This window comes from Colius striatus, chromosome 2 (assembly GCF_028858725.1).
Source record: "Colius striatus isolate bColStr4 chromosome 2, bColStr4.1.hap1, whole genome shotgun sequence".
Taxonomy (NCBI): domain Eukaryota; kingdom Metazoa; phylum Chordata; class Aves; order Coliiformes; family Coliidae; genus Colius; species Colius striatus.
Genome location: NC_084760.1, coordinates 96,114,238 through 96,132,907, shown reverse-complemented (window position 1 = coordinate 96,132,907; position 18,670 = coordinate 96,114,238). Strand labels below are relative to the sequence as shown.

Below are 18,670 nucleotides of genomic sequence, written 5' to 3'. Positions count from 1 at the left end.
TTGTCCTGTTACAATTCCTGTAACAGTGCCAAGGAAAAAAGAGGAGAAGAGATGAAGAACCACATGTAAAAAAAAAAAAAAAAAAGTGTATTATTTAGCTCTGGCTTTAGGACTGTAATCCTTTTAACCTATAAAATAGATTATATACCCTATAAAAAATAACATGTTTCCCTTGCCTAGGAGTAAGAAAGAAACAGGGGCTCTCATATCCATGAAGGGGATCATAAATAGTGCTTCTCCTTCAGGGACAAAAGTCTGTGGACTGTAGAAAGTAAAAATTCTTTATTTTCCCTTAGTCTTACCAAATAAGACATGCAAAATAGCATTGCTGAGAAGGAAGGACCTTTTCACAGGGCATCAAAAGTATCCTGATTAGTTTACTTGGGGCCCATGATTTCAACACCATTTTAGATATAAAATACTTTTGTCCTGGAAAATAAGCATTGCTTATCTCCACCCCTACTCTAAGGCTGTAAAGGATCTGGGGCTATGAACTGAACTTTGCTGAGAAGTAATCCACCAACCACATGGTCCATCCCAGTTTTTTGGGCGGATCTTCCATTCAGGGAGTTGAGCTGGGAGGTCTCTGCATTCCTCCCTTTGAGATGAAGGAGACAGGCACAGATATGAAGGCAGACATGTCTCCAGTCCTTGCCTGTTTGGTGGTTTTCCTGGTGGGCTGCTCAGGATGTCAGCACCATGCCTGCAGCTGTGTGGGCAGGGTTTTCATTTGTCAGGAGAGTAGAGTGGTCCAGGTTCCCCGGGACATTCCTGCCAACACCACCGAACTGTAAGTAGGAAGAGGGAACTTTTGCAAGAAGCAGTCTTGTTCCTGACTCTCAAACTGCTGCTTGGCAAGTCAAGGGTCAGATTTGCAGGGAGACACTTGGGAGACTTACGCCAGTTGTTTGGAAAGCACAGCCCTTCTTCTGATGCTTGCTTAATTCCATCTTGAAGCTCCTCACTGTTACTCTGATTGGGCTCATTTAAAAATCTCTGTTAAGAAAAGATATGGTATGTTATAATGCAAAGTGTAGACTAAATTTTAAACAAGCTTCCTTGGTGCTATGACAGTAATTTGAAGCATAAAGTGTAAGCTTTCTTTACAGCTTGCTTAACGTTGTTGAAACGTGTAGTGCAACTTGTCTGCCCCAAACAACTTGATGATGAGAGTTTGTGTTTGCACTGTGAAAGCTTTCCAAAGGTTTGTGCTTCTTTGCCAAGAACCAACTTAATGTTTTCTTTTTGAAAACATAGAGGCATTACAGAAAGAACTCTGATAAACATTCAGAGAACGATCCTCCTCTATCAGAGGAGCAGCATGACTGCAGTTGGAGAGAAAGAACAATGTAAAGATACCATACTTTGTTACTCAAGGAAGGGTTTTATCTATCTTAAAGCTTCTCTTTGTTTTCCATAAAGTAATGTGAGCAATACCATATGACAGCTGTTTTTTGTGCCAATGGCACAGACGAGAAAAAGTGCTTATGCAATAACAAGTATGTAAATGTGTATGTGATTGTTTTCATTTTAATTTTTTTAAAGTAAATTTTATCTCCCCTTGCTTACACCCACATCCATTTCACATCATTACAACCTAAAGCAAAAACAAAAGTACTCCTGGATAAACTGTTTGGTTAGTGTTAAGTTTGGAGGCAGGATACAAGGAAGAATGATATGTCACTATTTGGAAAAATATACCCCTATACCAATTTTACACACCACGATATATCCATGGTTACCGCACCACAGTTCTCCTAGGGTAGAAGTTTGGTTTCATTCAGAAAGAGAAGTTGTTATGCTCACTGAATAGGTAGTGAAAACTTGAGAAAAAATGTCTGAATTAGTCACAGAAGGTCAGTAAAAGTTTAAATCATTCTCTCAACTAGAGGCAAAAATAATCCATCTGTGATTTAGGTCATCTAAATCCTGAGTCAACTGTCCTCCAGGCATATACTGCTAATTTTGTTCAATTTTGCTTTGATTGTTTCTTTAAATTATACTGTTAAGTTCTGCCTTTCAGGGATTAAGCAAAAGCTTTTTTATAATTATTTCTGCAAAGAAGTAGAGTTTTATATTGCCAAAAAGCACCTGTTAGCAAAATGGGATTTGTTCACAGCTGATCCTTTTTAACTTCTTGAGAGTTTGTGGAGGATACTAATTTGCAGGTTCCTCAGTACAGGTGACTATTCTCTGAAAGAGGCAGACTACAATGTTAGTGTGACTGAAAACAGCAAATGAATCCTTACTTCTAGCCGCATTGTGTAAGTATTGGAATTAGAATATCTCAACTTGACTCTCTGTTTACACTAACTTTTGGTTCCTCAGGAACTAATCCTGGTGCTGTTCAATCATTGTAACCCTGAGGCTGATTTCAGCATGGCTTAAAAATTTGTGGAAACTATGTAGGGTTGTTTTGAATATGTCAACTATTGGTGTTACTAAAGCCAGACACATTCGCTGAAGAGCTATTTAGTGACAGATAAACCTTAGATTTTTACCTAAAAGTCAAAAGAGGACTCTAGAAAGGTGCCTTTGTATGCATATCTCAGTTGAGTGCCCAGTGGGGTGATTCAGGTGACTAAAATAAACTCTCCTGCTCCAGGTGCTGTTGCAAATGCACTTTTGGTAACAGGAAAAGCTTGCTTTATGTTTCTTCAAAAAGCTTCAATGGGTCAAAAGGATAATAGGTCAAAAGGATTTTAAAATCAGTGTAGCAGTTGAGAGTAGATGACCATGGTGCATAAGGACCCTGTATAGGGCACAAGCAGAGACCTTCTTGTTAAGTACAGCTTCTGCAAGGTGCTTTGTTCACTTAAGAGCTCATTCTGGGAATGCTGGTTGCAGTCTATTTTCAATTGCAATAAAGGCGGACAGTACACTTAGAGCTCTTCACCTTCTCTTGTGTGGTCTTGATAGTTTTCCTGAGCTATCCTAGTGTCCTTTCCTAGTGCCTTTTAGATGTTGAATAACAAGTCAGTGAAAGCTTTGGAGAGAGGAGTCTGATAAGCACCAAGCACTTCTGTTGCTGTGTGTTTCTGTTCTACTACAGCTGTTTCTTAAGTCAGGACATTGGTGTTGTGGCAGACAGCTCAGTTATTTGATAAGAAAACCCAGGATAAAGGTAAAATTATTACCCTCAACAACTTTTACCTTTGCTCTTTGCCATAGCTGGGGTTTGGGTTTCTCTTGAGGATTGGACACCGATAAATGTTTCATAATCGGTTTCTTTGCGGTTGGTTTCCTGAAAGTGAGAGCTTATACACCAGAATGAACTCAATCTCTTTGGCATGATACGGCAGCCAGAGGTCTACTCCTGGCTGGGTTAGCATCTGCTTTAATAAGGGTGTTGCAAGGGGGAGAGCTGGCCGTGAGTTTATGGTGAGAGATTTCATTTTGTAGTTACTATGTGGAAAGAGAGCAGAAATCAGAAACCACGAGGTTTTGTTACTCCTCTTGCTGCCAGATCTACTTTTTCACTTGTAGGCCAAAATCTCACAAGAGGAGATTTACAATGTGTTTTCTATGCCCTTTCTTGTAGATTAGCAAGCACTCTGCGGCTGGCTTGCTCCAAATGTTTGCAGGAGAGATATTATTAGCTGTTTTGCTTTGTAACCTTTTCCTGGAAGAGAAGCTGCCTAGAAGAATTTTTTACATATTTTAATAGATACCAAAATGCCTGTGAGAAAAGTAGATGACTGACTTACAGTTCTGGAGCTCTGGAGGTAATACATGAGAAACCAGAAACCAAAAGTTCAGATGGTTGATCTGTGTCAAAGTATTAACCATTAATTACCTTGCAAAATGAGAGGGAGGTAGCAACTCAGTGGTCACCTAAGGCAACTTATTCCTTGAAAATCTAAAAGTGTTTTAAAACTCAATGTTTTGTAACCCATCCTTAGTATTCACTAAGATATCCTTTAGTCATTAGAGGTCTTGCTTTGAGAAAGTAATGCAAATAAAAATAACTTATCTGAAGAGAAAAGATACTTCATAAAGTTTAGCAAACTAAGCAGAAAGGTATGAATATCAACCTTAAATGCCTTCCTTGCTTTTGGGTTTCTCATCTCAGCAATGCTTGAAGTCACTCTTACAGTATTTCAGGGAAACAGATCTCTGCCCTATCACCTAGGTGCATCCATTTGCACAATAATCTATATCTCTGTTTTGACAAAATAAAGCAACTTAAGATGGAAGGTGAACAAGGCTGTTTGGTGCAATTCTGCTCTCAGTCCTGCAGAGTTATAAGAGAGAAATGTTAATATCAGCATTTTACTAGCATTCTGTAACTAACTATGTGATAAAAAGGTATTAGGAAACCAAATTTGGTCATGTTGTATTTGTAATAAAGAGGAATTGCCTCAAACTCAGTTATTTTCTTCTCCTCCTAAACTTCCCTGCCTTCTCGTTTGGCCATCCTTGGCTGACATACCAGTGCAGCAGCTAGCACTAGAATGTAGATGTTGACCAGTTGGTTCCTTTTGCCTGACTCTTTCAAAACTGTGTAAGAAGCATTTCCTGAGAACTGAAGCTTCTCAAAGAAAGCTTGCAAACTTGGGTGTGTGACTCAGCCAATTAAAAGGAATTGTTTAATGTTTTAGCATGCCAGAGGCTTCAGCAGAAGAGTGGTGCCAGTTTTAGAAAGGAGCAACTGAGATGACTGAAATAATTGACAACAGAGACAGTCCATCATTTGGCACCCATCTGTCAAAGTGCTATTTAAGAGGAAGTTGTAGGTGAAATAAATAAAGCCTAGGCTTTATTATGTGGTGTTCTGTATTTTAAAAAACATTTTCTGGCTTCAACAGCCAGTTTAGCCATTGCCAGAGCAGTTTAGAAGTATGTTAGATAGAATGTTTTCTCCCAAGCCTCTGCAAACTATAAACAGTGGGTTTTTTTACTTGCTCTCTGCATAGGTGTTTTTGTACAGTTGCTCAAGGATATTTATTTTAGATTAGCAAGTCAAGGCTGAGTAGATGTCTGACCACCAAAACAGTGTCTGCCTTGAAATAGCAAGTTCTGTGTCGTATACCGAGTTAGATGTGCTTCCCTGTGACACAAACTGCAAATGATGTGAACAGTAGCTACAATACTGTTATTGACAGCTGCAATCGAGATCTCTTTTTTTGTGCTTTCGTACTTATATTTGGAATTACATTGAAACCTGCAAGCAATTACAGTTCTGTCTCAGGTGTTTATACTAGTGGACTGGCTTTAATCTAACAAAAACAGGGTGTAGAGAGGATATGATAACAAAACGAAGACCCAAGAAATTTCAAGTCCGTGTGTTAGGGTGGTTAATCATGTAGTTAATCAATAAACTCACATACTATCAGAAGACAATGAGAATATTTTCACAGCAGAGAACGTTGAGAACATATTACATTCTATATTTTTTTGGTTTGTGGGTTTTTTTTAAAACCAGCTTTCCTTCTGTTAGGGTAGAATAAAGTCTGTCGTTAGCGCTACATTCTCCTCATCCTGAATTTATGATCAGTTCATACTTTGAACCAGAAAGCTATAGAGGTTGCTGTATGAGCACTGGCTGTATATCGGTGGAGTGGCTTAACTCATATGCTGGATTCTGTATTTGACATTTTCATTGAGAAGATAAAAAGACATAGAGTATAAGAGAGAAAAAAAGAAAAGGAAGACAGACACACTAAAGCATAATAAACTCTACAGGGCAGATCCTCAGCTAGTATAAATTACCAAGTATATATCTTTATAGAAACATCCAGTTTCCAAAGCTTCAGGAGTTTTTCAACATGAGGTGTGCTGTACACAATGGGAGTTGCTTTGCAGTGTAGTATTGTCTGCTGGCTTACTCACAATACTATGGCAATAAATTCACACATATGACTTTCATCTGACTTATAATGACTACAGTTTGAGGCATCTATGAGAGATGTATGACCAAGTCTGAAGATGTATAGATTTGTGCATATCTATCTAATGTGTCTTTGAAATGAAGGTGTATTCAGTTAAAATTTAATGTCAAGTATGTGGCTTATTAAATCACTGAGCTTTTTTCAGGGAAACACAGTGAAAGATAAGATTTTATTTTGTTTTTATGCAGCATTGATAGAGTACTAAGTTCTATGCCAGCTGATGCCTCTCACTGGAGTCAGCTACAAAGAGATCCTCCCGATGTACAAGTTCTGGATTTTCCAAAGCACACACAAAACAGAGGGCCCATATCACATTCCTACATGTCTGATACCAGGCAAAATGGATTTCTGGGCCTGATTAGCTCCATGTTCTGAAATAAAGCCTCTCTGTTAAACATTTTAGGTATATTCTGTGTCAGTTCCTATAAAAAATCAAAGTTTGCCTATTTAATGAGATTATCATCAAGGTTTTTATGAAGTGTTTGGAAGTTTAAACTAGTCACTTGTAGGTGTTACATTTTCTTGTCTCAGATATGATGTCTTCATCTTGATTGTCCATCCATTCAGATCTTGTTTTATATAATTACAACCTGGGAGAGTTTGACAGTAATGTTATTCATGAAATGCGAGCTGGTAAATACCAAGTTTTAGTGTAAAGGCACAGCAAGAGACAAAAGCCCTAGTAAGATAAGAAATAAGCAGTTTTAAACTAACATGTGGTTAAAATTGAGTTGATAAGCCATGGGGACATTACAAAGTAGGATAGAGGTCTATCTTTTACTTCTACAAGAAGAACATGAATTACAAAACACTTCTGAGGAATCATTGACTCACTGGTGTCATGCAGCAGTGAATTTCCTTTCTTCTGAATGATATGCCATGCTAAGTTCTTCAACAGTATGGATGATTTCCTAGCTTCATTTATTTTCCTTACTACAGCTTCTCACAAGTCATCAGTTTTCATGGCATAATATTAAAATTCTGCATTTTAGACCTTGTTACCTTTTCTTTTCTAATATTAAAATGTATTAACTTTATCTCTCACCCCACACAGGGAGGCCAAGACACTTTGGCACAGGGAATCCTACTGATACTCAAAGGTGGCTATTGCTAGTTGGGAGAGCAGAGCATAGTCAGAGCTCTAGGGAAAGGTTTTGAAAGCTGCTTTTATGAGCTCAAAAGACATAACAGTACTTATATGTTCCAGCTCACAGTATTGCTCTCACATCCCTTGCATAGGGAGCTTGGGGTATTTATACACAGGGGAGTGGAGGAAGAGCAGGAGTGTGCGTGTCCCTTGTGCTCTGACACAGCAGGGTACAATCTGCTACCCTGTAGGAGACATCAAGCCAGAACAACTTATCCCTATCCCTTTATCTGCATTTGTCTATGCAATATGCTTTCAGCTGCTCGCTCGAGTTTATAAATGATAACTTGGGGATTTGAGTTAATTGTTTTCTGAATCTAGCCCTTAGCAAAGTCATATCAGCATTGCAGTCCTGAAGAACAGAGCTTATTATCTCTCTCAAAACCCAGGCCATGCCTCTTAAATAAAAAATAATTTAAAAAAATTTAAAACCTTCTCAAATACTTTATCTTCCCAGCAACATTTCTGAGAGGTAACAGAGAAGACATTTCCAATGGAAAATGTCTTTAAAGGCTCCAAATGGAGTTCCTCTGGAAGAGTATCACACATAAAATGCATCACCTGATAAGCCAACAGGAGAAAGTCTGCTGTACAGCTCAAGGGTTTGCTTTGCAGATGCCAAGGGGGTCTCATCAGGCTGGCATGTCACTGAAAATACTGAGTATGTGAAGAGTTTGAGTGAAATAAGAGAGTGGATGAGGAATACTGCAAGAGTAGAGAGAACAGTTGCACAGAAGAGAGATGTCAAGTAAATATATATGCCAAAAGGAATAGCGGCTCTTATTGCCAGCAGTTTGTATGCAGTAAGGGCCCTGCAAAGCCAGACTGAATTATCTACCAAAGATAGATGAACAAACTTGTTAGACTCCTAATTGAAGAGTAAAAGAAAGCCATGCAAAGTTAAACATACCTCACTCTCTTCTTACTTGATGATGTATTAGTTCTGCTTAACTTTCCTGAGAGTCTTTGCAAGGTAGAAGATAATTGGGGTAAGTTCGCAGCTAATTTAAATTGTCATAGCTTCATTAACTTCAGTGGAAAGAACTAAGTTCATTTTCACTGTCTGACAATGAAGACCTCTATCAGCCATGTGTTGTTCATTTTGGCAGCAGCTGATTGGTAATTACTGTATGTGTGTTTGGTAAACAATATACTTCAGGCACAAAAGACAGGTATTATTTTTCATAGCAGTCTATTAGTTTTACACAGCAAGGAGCAAACACTTCGTAGGAAAAGTCACTTTTCTTTGTTTAAGACCTTGACCTTTTCAGACAAAACCTGTAAATTATTTTACACTCTTTGCCTGTAGTTTGGACTACTCTTATTAGCAGTGAAATTTAAGTCATTAAAATGAAGCTTCTTTCAAATTATAGGTCATAGTCAAGCCTGGATTTCGTATAAGAGTACAGAAAATTATTTGCATACACTGTAGTAGTCCAATTTCAGCCTTTACTCAGATGCAGCTTCCTTGATTTTGAGTGTTGTCTGGGTCAGAAAAGTTTGTGATTTCTTTGCTTCTGCTTAATGTTTTCCTCCAAATATCCTTAGGTGTTTCAGGAGCTCAGCCTGGGAGGTACGGATGCTTCTTATCTCCCTCTACCTTATCAAACTACTCAGATGTATTTGCTCCTAGTTAGCTAGAGGAGAATTTACAGGCTGCTATTATAAGAAGAGGGAGATATGTTTCTGAGTGGAATGAAAACACCTTTCAACCCAACTAAGATGAATCAGTCCTTGTTTTCCACAAGTATATTGAGTTTTCTGAGTCTTTGTCTTTGCCTGGACCAGCTAAATAATGCTATACCCTGAACTGTAACTTATTCAGAACTTGCTATATGCAGGGAAGCCTCAATTTTAAACTTATACCTGGTGGATGAGCTGCAGGCTGAAGTTTTAACCTCTGTCCACTCTCTTATCTACTCAAGAGTGCAGTTGCTTGTCATCATTTTAGCATATTTGCCTGGAAATCCTGTTTTGCTATGGAGCATGGCTTTGGTAATGGTCCTACTGACATAAAGTTTCTCCATAGCACAAATGAGGATGTACTTTATGATATGAATCCTTGCCCAAATACAGTCAAATAATCAGAATTAATTTGAAAATATTAATTTGTAACAACCTGTAAATCTTCAGTGGGTTTCCAAAAACTCCATGTGCAGAAATATGCAGTGGGGAAAACTTCCAAGTTTTTGATGTTTGATTCCTCTTCCGTTTGAGAGTGGAGCAAGGAGTGAATACATCTTCAAATGATGGTCAGTAGGTTTGGGTTTGTTTTTTTAAATTTGAAATAGTGTGCAATGAAGAATTGGATTGACTGTTTTAAGACTGGAAAAGGAAGTGGTGCTTGTTTTCTCAGGAGAGTTTCTGATGGCCTATATTCATGTTCTGAACATAAAATTGTGTGATGTGTTCTGATACCCATAAAGCAACCTCCCCTCAGCCTTAAGCTAATACTAGATCCTACAGAAAGAAGTGAAGGGAATGGCATGCATGCACACACCTGCAAGTGTGCATGGGATGACTTTGTGTTTAACGTCTTCCTTTCACTGATTTGTCTCGGAGCAAAGAATATAAGAACAGAAAACAGTAGTACATATGTGTACCTATAACTGATAAAATAGCCAAAGCTCAAATGGGAGACAGTTGCAATGGAAGAAGGGAATGTTCCTGTCCCTTTTTTCCCAAAACCAGGAGTATGTGATGGGAAGGAGTGATATCTAGTTATTTGGTGTTGGTTTTCTTCACTGAAAAGAGTTGTCATATGGGTAGGATAAGGATTATAATGATTTCAGTTGCACGCCTTCTGAAAGCCTTCTGATGGTTTTATATTCTGTGCTGTTCCTCATGCTTTAGAAATGATCCCTGGTGTAGCACTCTTGCCTAGCCTTGGCTTTGAGAGGCTTGCATTTCAGTGCTAACTTCAGTGTAAGCACTGATTTCTTTTTTTCACTTGTACCATAACACAGTATAAATACATTAGGCTACTGCCTTTAGTGTCCCAATAAGCATTTTTGAGGAAAGAGCCTTGTTAAATAACATCATATTCAATGGAAAGCATTCATGTTTATGAGAGCCATGGACTCTCATCAAGTTCAGAAAACAAATCTATCTCCAGCAGTGGAAGCACTGCCCATGCTGTTTTCTCTGATGTCTCCAGTCTCCCCACAGATACAAAAGATCAGCCAAATCTTTTTTTTTTTTCCCCTTGCTTGTTAACTACTGGGAAGTAATCCATTCTAAGGAGCCTTTCCTTTGAGTCCAGGCTCCCACCAGGAATATCTATAGACAGAAATTTTTGAACAAGCAAGGTATAGGAAGATAGATTATAAACTCTCCTGTTATGGGAAGGCAGCAGTTTGATGCTAAAAAAAAAATGTGTTGTCCCTGAAGGTTTCTTTAGCCAACAGAGCTGCTATGAAATTTTTGCTTTTCCTTTTTTGGCAAGTGGAGAGTCATAAAAGAAATACAGACCGTGTCAAAAAAGTGACAGCAAAACAAGAAATGCCCCGGCAGAACAACTCTCTCTAGGTGGAATTACTGTTTTGGGGAAATACTCACTGTATCTGAATCCCAGGACCTGTAATTTCCTATCTGCAGTATATTGTTACCATGGCAGATGAAGCCCAGACCTCATTCTTCAGTCCTTTGAAATCAGCATTAGTGGCCCCTGTGAGGGAATACCCTGCAAGAAAATCTACGGTTTGATTCCACAGGCATTCATACACATCCTAATTGCTTGCCCAGGCAGCTCCGTTACATTCCAGTGGGATGGATCACAGGTGTGAAACTGCCCGTCTGTACATGTTTGCAGATTCAGGACTCTGTGCTATTGCAGTAGACAGGAATCCACTCTAGGAAAAATAAAGCGGGTGTTGAAAACACAAGTTAAATAGGTAACCAACTGTTTTAATTTCATTACAATTATTAGGGGAGATTTTAGTTGTTTTAATGGGCCATATGGAAATTATAAGATTTTCTTAGGGCTTACAAAGTTTTCAATAAATGTTGACAGATTTCACATCATTCCTGGTAAGTGTGTAAACATAATTTCACCCATCACAGAAGCAGCAAAGCTATAGGTTGTGAAGGACAAACCATTTCTTAAGAGTACAGGGTAAAAAAAAAATCAGTGTTTTAACTGACACTATAACCCCTTCAGGATCCCACTCACCAGAGACATGGAAATATATTTCTTCAATTTTACAAAAAAACTAAAATTACCTCTTGTACATTCGTATTTCTTTCCAATATCTACTTCGCATCAGAGGAAGACTTTATGCTCAGCAGCATGAAATGTAGGCCCGCTGCTTTGAGTCTCCCGTATAAGGCAGTGCAAAGTCATAGCTCTACTATTTTTTAGTGTTCAAGTGATGTGTGCACAGTTTCAGAGTTTTTTTTCCCTCAAATATATTTTCACTGACGTCGTACCTCTGCATCATAGCCTAACTCTTTTCATTTCTGTACTTCCCTTTGAATCAGTTTCTGTCTCTGTATTAGACGAGCAGCATTCACAGTAGTGTTACAGTAAGTAATTTAAAGACAGCTGAGGTGGTGATTTTTTGTGGCATTTCAATTATGGCTAACTGTTGGCTCTGTTATGGTCAGTAGGGCTGCCTATGGAGAACTAATTGAAGAATTTTAACTCTTTCTGAGTTTAACTACTCTCTGGACACCTCCTTAGCTAGAGCTTTTCATAAACACCTGAATAATGCATCTACATTATTTTTTTTATATACAGTATTAATGTAGCAAAAAAATTTACTTTGGCTTAATTTCAGTACATGTTATTGTCCTGTTATGTCAAAGCAGCTGAGCATACTGCATGGACCCACATCCCAGAAATAAGGTTGGTGTTTGACCACTTTGCCCTAGAAGCTGGAGCATGATCATACTGGACTTTACAGGAGCACTACATGGGCTGGACACAGAGGCATGTCGCTCCATGAAGTGCCCATTGAGGAGTTCCTGCCCTTGGACATACTCATGCCCTCGTATGGTGGGGACAGCATTGTAGCTTCAGGGCTGTTGAACCAACAGTAGCTAGGGCTTTGCCATTTTGTTTGTCTGTCACAGACACAAACGCTGTCTGGAAGAAACTCTCCTGCAGTGTTAGAAAACAGAGAGATTGGCTCTTTGTTCAAGGCTTTGAAAGGCTTTATTATTTTTTTCCCCCTCTGCATGAGGCTGCCAAGAGGTGGCCTTGGTTCTAGGTATAGATTGATCTACTGCGTGTCATGTAGTAGTGGTTATCAGCTAAAATAGGGAATGAGGCAGGGGGTGCTTCAGAAGCTACTGCTTATGTCTTATTGAAGATTTTCTGCATTCCACAGAGAGCTTGTTAACCTCTGCTTTGAAGGGATGGCAGGTTGTTATTTTTATTAGTGGTGCCTGACTTGCCAGCCACAGTACATCTTTACAATGTTCATCATACAAAGAAGTTCATGCATTTCTGTAAAACATCTTATGCTAGTATCCTCCTTTTGTGAACAACTCTGGGCTTCAGCCTATGTTATGTAGAAATATTTAAGGTTTTGTTTGTCTGAACTCAACCAGTTCAGGTTGTCTCTTCATTCTAGAAACTCACAAGTCTCTGAAGACTTAATCTTCAATATGATGTCAACCCCTTTTCTTAAAATGCTCTGAGAAGGAAAAAGGCATGTGTAGACTATATGGCGTTCTAAATTTCACCTTCAATATCAAGTATAGCATCTGTGTGAGAGTTTCCATGGTGTTGAGTGCCCACAGCTGGAAAGTCCTTTTCCAACATCAATATGTGTATTTCAGCAGTTGCTGTAATAGATCTCAATGCCCACATTTTATCTGCTAGCCTGCCTAACACTTTCATGTTATGAGTGGATTGCACGGTCATCTGCAGGTTCTTTCCTCTTGTTGACCTTATTCAATAGGTGATGATGGAAAATACTTTCACTAGCCATTCCCTACTATCTCATTACTAAAACAGCAATAATCTATGTCAGAGGCTACTTCTGCCAGATAAAGGGATAACCAGCTGAAACATGTGTGTTTCAGAGGATTACCTTTGAGGGAAGGAGGTAAGAAAATCAGAAAAGCATACATAAAGGCAGACAATATATTGGTTATGGCTTTCTATGCTTTCATTGCATGTTATTTGCTCTTCTGTAACTCAATATATGGGCCCTAAATATTGTTTTGGTGAATGATAATAAGAATATCACTTACACGAACTGCAGCGTTTGCCAAAAGCAGAATAAAATAATCTTCTAAATGCTGCAGTCTTATAAACAAAGCCCTAGGAAATACACATCTTTTACAACTGTGAAACTCAGAGCAAACGTTCACTTTTTCATCGCTAAAAATGTGCCTCAATCTGAGAAAGTGAGAGAACCACCACTATTATGTCTACTCTTTGAACAATCTATTTGCAAGAACGGATATAGATGCTACATTTTAAAGAAATAAATAAAAAAAGATTAAAGAAAAAAGAAAGTTGGCTAGTGAGATGAAACAATCAAAAGGCTGAAATAACAAGCACTACATCTAAGCCAACAGGTCAAGGGGTATAAAAGAGTGGCAAATTTTCCCGACTATAAAATTCCTGTGTGCTCTTATTTTTTTTGCAAGTTAAACTCAAACTCATCTTTAAAACTTAATAGATATTTTACTATGTAAAGCAGAGGAAAAAAAATAGAAGATCCTGCAAGGAAGCTGCAGTTAAAATAATGACGCAGACCTGTGAAATAAATCTGAAGAAAAATTTTAACAATTCTGGAAAAGTACATGTGAAACTTCACAATGATATTACAGGTTTGGTGGTGATGCTGGCTGTCATTTTTGCTGGCCTAAAGCAAAAGAAGCATAGTTAACCAAGCTTCTTGCAGTGAATTGTATCAGCTAGATAAGATGTGGAGTACTTAATGTACAGTACATTGACTGATTGTGGATGTCGCTGGAGAAGAATGTGAGGCCAACTCATTTTTTTGTTACAAACTCTGATTGGGATGATTCCATCTCCACATAAAGAGATTACCATTGTGTTTCTGATTGTTTAACCTCTGTTCCCATTATTCAGACTTATGCATGCAGTAAAAGATCTACCCAATACATGTTGAAAAATCAGTAGAAGAATTTCTACCTATTGCCATTAGATTATGCCATAATATTTGGCTTAGTCTTTCACTGTATTGTTTCAGCACTTGGTCATCAGTACTGAAGTGTCAGCTAACAAGAGCCAAGGAGTCATGGCAATATTTTTCACATATGACTCATGAAGAGATGTATATATAAAATGAGATAATTAGATAAAGTCAAGTTCTTATACAATTTATATCTTTTAAATTATCTTAGATCACAGTAAGTTTTCATTGTTTTTAATTAAGCAGTCCTTAGACTACCAAGATGTGTTGTTTCATGCTTTATCCCTACTGGAAATGTTACTTCTGTTTTGAAATGTTAATATGAAATATCAGGGAGGTGGAAGGCGAGACGAGGTTTTAAGCATCCTGACATCTGGTACTGGATATTATGTTTTCCTAACTCTCTCTTCAAGGTGAGCAGTCGAGATAAGCCAATGATTTGCAGCTCATCTAATTTGTTTTTACATAATTTTCTTAAGTTGTCTTACGTGCAATAATCATTACAGTGTAAGTGACACTGCTGGGAAAATCAATTCTTCCTCACTGAATAGAAAATAACTAACACTACACTTGAATCGTAATTGGTATTTTGTTTATTTTGTCGGACTTGTAGTTAACAGATGAGTACTTTGGCCAAGAAAGTTCTATGTCTTCTGGCAAAGGCACTGCTTGCTATAAAACATTACAAAATCGACGTCTGACTGAAAAGCAATAAAAACCTCTTATGAATCTACACTGAATTTTCTGTCAGGTGTTCAATATTATGTCCTTGAAGATTAAAAAGTCTCTGAATATTTATCAGCCAGAAGAAGGCTATTCCAGATAGGCTTTGAACCATGCTTGTCACTGGAGCATGTGAATGACTTTAGTAGTACATCTGTCATATATTCTATTATTATAAGAACATTACTCCCCTTTTGCTGTTTATCTATAATTCAACCACAACAATGAAAAAAACCTCAGATGTGCTATACATGGGCACAAAGCCCAGGTAACTGATGCCAGCTTTTCAACCTGAGGCTGAATAGGACGTAGCAGAGGTTACCAGCACTGTGCATTGTTCTCGCACCTCCAGGGTGACATGATGTGCCAAATCCTCTTCAGCTATACTGAATTTAATGAAATAAATTCAGGTCTGGTAGTTTGTACTTGGCCTAATTTTAATAAGAAAGTTACATTGGAGGTGGAGGAAGGGCTAGAAGCATTTTATAAGTGCTTTAGTTTCCTGTGCAGCACTTGTTAATGTTCGGAGTGTTTGGGATAAAACCCTTGCAATGAAAAGTGAACTTATATTCTGATGATGAACAATGCAAGCTCTTCACATGAAGATCCAGGGCTAGTGAACTGGGGTCCAGTTGAGACTTGCTGGATGTTTGGAACTACAATGTGCTTTTCCTGGTTTTCATTGTTGGGGGAGGAAGCCACTGTCAAAACAAGCTTCTTTGAAGTAAGGTTATCCTCCCATTATCCCTAGTAAGGAGGCAGATGCAATTCACTATTTTTTCCCTACTCTTGCAGGTGGTGTGTCATGTACCAGGAGTGTCTGTGTGCTGAACCTTTACATTGCCACAACAGATAGGGAGACCATCTGCTGCTGTGAGCACTCATAGAGCTGTGTGCCCAGGTGACAGTGCCCCATGCAGAGCAGGGACCCACTGCTAGCACACTGCAGCTCGGCTCCTCAGTGACACAGACCCAGTTTAGCAGAGCTGGCCCTTGGGTGATACACTGCAGCTTCCCCAGAGGAAAGTCTCACTGAGAAAAAAATGAAACAAATGAACAACAAAATACAAAGAGGAAAACAAGATTCCTGTGTGTAAATACTCTGTGCCATTGACAAGAACCTGATTCCAGTTAAAGACATCTCCCTTTCTCTCCTGCAGTGGATAACCCTTGGGTGATTATTTAGGGGAGAGAGAAGTCCTGAATGCGTTCCAACACTCCTTCCTAACCTAATATGTGGAAAGACATCTTTCCAGATATTTGATCAAGAATCTGTTGTCTTGAACATTAAATCCCATGTATAATGTAGGATACTTTGTGCTTGTTTGCCTATTTAGTTCTGTCCTCCCCGAAATTCCTGTGTTTATCTTCAGGACAAATTATTTGTTTCCTGATTTATTTTTTTTTCTTCTTCTGGGTAAAGGAAAAAGAAAGAGAATCTGTACTCTTGTTTGGATAACCAGGAGCATTTTCAGGCTCTGCCTCCAACATCTGTTCTGGGAGAGATACTGAAAAGCTGCACGTGGATTCTTGTGCCATCTTATCTCTTTCAGACAAGAGACGACACCCCTTGGCTTATAATGATAAGCTACAGCCTTGATAGATTTGATCTATGTTTTTGTCCTTCATAATTTGAGCAATTGATTCTATTCATTAAAACCATTTTTAAAAACAAAAGCTCATAGTGCTCTGCTGTTCCAGATCAGGCTGCTCTGGGCAATCTGATCTGAAGCTAATCTGTTCATTGCTGATTTATTTTCTCTCTGTTTTTAAGCAGAGTCCTGTTCTGGTTTTTTTTGTCCTCGGATTCTCTGAGAAAAAAAGACGTTTGATTTCACACCTCCAGTGAGAGAAGAGTGATCTAGATTCCTTTGTTTGATATGTGAAGTTTGCTCAGGAAAGTTTACCTGGCTCATACTCATGCAGACTATGCTCAAATGGTGGCGTATATTGTCTTAAATCAAAGCACTACCTTTATGATAGGTAAGAAACTGGAATATTTGCTTAAATGCACTGATCTTGTCATACTGGAGTTAATGGGACTCGTGTTCCTGAATTAAGGGCAGTAGAGGAAATAATTTTCCTCCTGTGAAGCACAAGTTTGTATAAGTGCTGGGTGAAGTTCACTAGAAATAAATACCTTTATTCACACTTAGATAAATCAAATAAAGTCTTTTTCATTAAAAATAAAAATACCTTAAGGACCTATGCACCTTTTAACAAAAAGATAGATATGAGCCTCTGGGCAAGAATCAGAATTTAGTGACTTAGTGGTGTTTATTTATTGTCAGTGCATTTTGCTGCTGATGCTATTTTTCATTTTTTCCCTTAGGTTAAGACAATTGTTTAAATCTCAGCCTTCAAATTCTTCAGCTGGTTAAAATCTCTCTGGGTGTCCTGCTTGCACAGAGACTGCATATCATGTCTAACACTTCTTTCTGTGTTTTCTGCTATAATGTACTCTTTCCACAGTAAAATAACTCATAGTCCTGTTCTTAATTTTTCCTAAGGTCTTCTTGGTCATCCTCACAGTCTAAAGCCTGTGATTTCTCCTGCAATATGCCCTATCAGCTGCAATCAATTAGACAAAACATAAGCTTATATATCATCATGAAGAAAGCAGGCATAGGGTAATAGCCTCTAAAGCCTTGTTTTGATTTTAAAAATGTTACACTTCAGAATCAGTACGGACAATACTGACAAGATGGAGTCAGTATACTGAATATCTCTTTGTAGGTTAGAAATGCCTTAAGAAGTGCAGTAGGAAAATATCTTTGTTTCAAATTGAGAGCCACGAGTAGGGTATTGATTGGATACTTGCTGCAACTAATATTTAAGCAAAACCATAGCATTTCAGATATGGTAAGAAAGTGAAGTCCTTCAGCTTGTCATGATGTGAACTTGGCCTAAAGCTTCAAAGAGATCTTATATAGCTCAGCAATGATCTTCGTGCTACTGGTCAACAGCTCAAATTTGGCCCATTAGGACCAATGAAGGATGTGCTAGATCAAACTTCCACAATCCCCTGCCTTGCCTTCAGGCAGGAGTACAGCCTAACAGAGATGACAATCAGTCTTTACTGCATAGGAAGGGAGCCTTTTCTTTGCCTGCTCTTCTCTTGCAATATAAGCTATGGCTCTAGTAAGATTGACCAAAAATCCTGCATACAACATGGATTCTTAAGAACTGCTAAAGGTAGAGTAAGAACACGGCAAGCATTTAAAGTGTATTATCACCACACTTCTCCAGCATCCAACTAATTCCAGTCCAAGGGATTGTCTGAAATACTTATTGTTTGTTTAGTAACCCTCAAATACTTGTACATCCCACCTGTGAGCCCGCACCAGTTTCTTGCACCCAGGAAATCTGCATGAAGGGCTTCTGGCAGTCTGGAGTCTGCACAAAGAGACAGGTCCTCTTGTTTGCTTTGAAAGCCTTTGGGCTTTCCTCCAAGTTTTTGTAGGGGAAGAGCTGATAAAGCATCAGTCCTTGCCCACTCTCTCCAAGATGTTTTGTAGACCTCTAGCATCTCTAAGTTTTCCATGCTGAAAAATCTCAATTGAATTTGTTATTCCCAAATTTGTTAGCCATATCATGTCTTTGATCAGCCTTATTGCCCTCCTCTTTATCTTTCCCAATAGGCTTTTTGAGATTAAAGGGATCAGACCTGCACCCTCCATTCAAAGCCTACATTAACCAGTGCTTTTTTACCATATAGAAGGTAGGGTCAATGTTTTAGAAAAAGAATGTAGCAAACAAGTGACACAAAACACATGAGCATTTAGAGTATTATG

At 38.5% G+C, this 18,670-nt stretch overlaps 1 protein-coding gene across 1 annotated transcript in view; it reads left to right on the top strand.

Annotated features, from left to right (window-relative positions):
• The first annotated feature begins 527 nt into the window (after positions 1-527).
• FSHR (follicle stimulating hormone receptor) overlaps positions 528-18,670 on the top strand; it is an 80,062-nt gene continuing 61,919 nt past the window's right edge. Inside the window, exon 1 of the mRNA XM_010196653.2 lies at positions 528-790. Coding sequence (XP_010194955.2) covers positions 528-790 — 263 coding nt within the window. The remainder of the gene's footprint in view (positions 791-18,670) is intronic.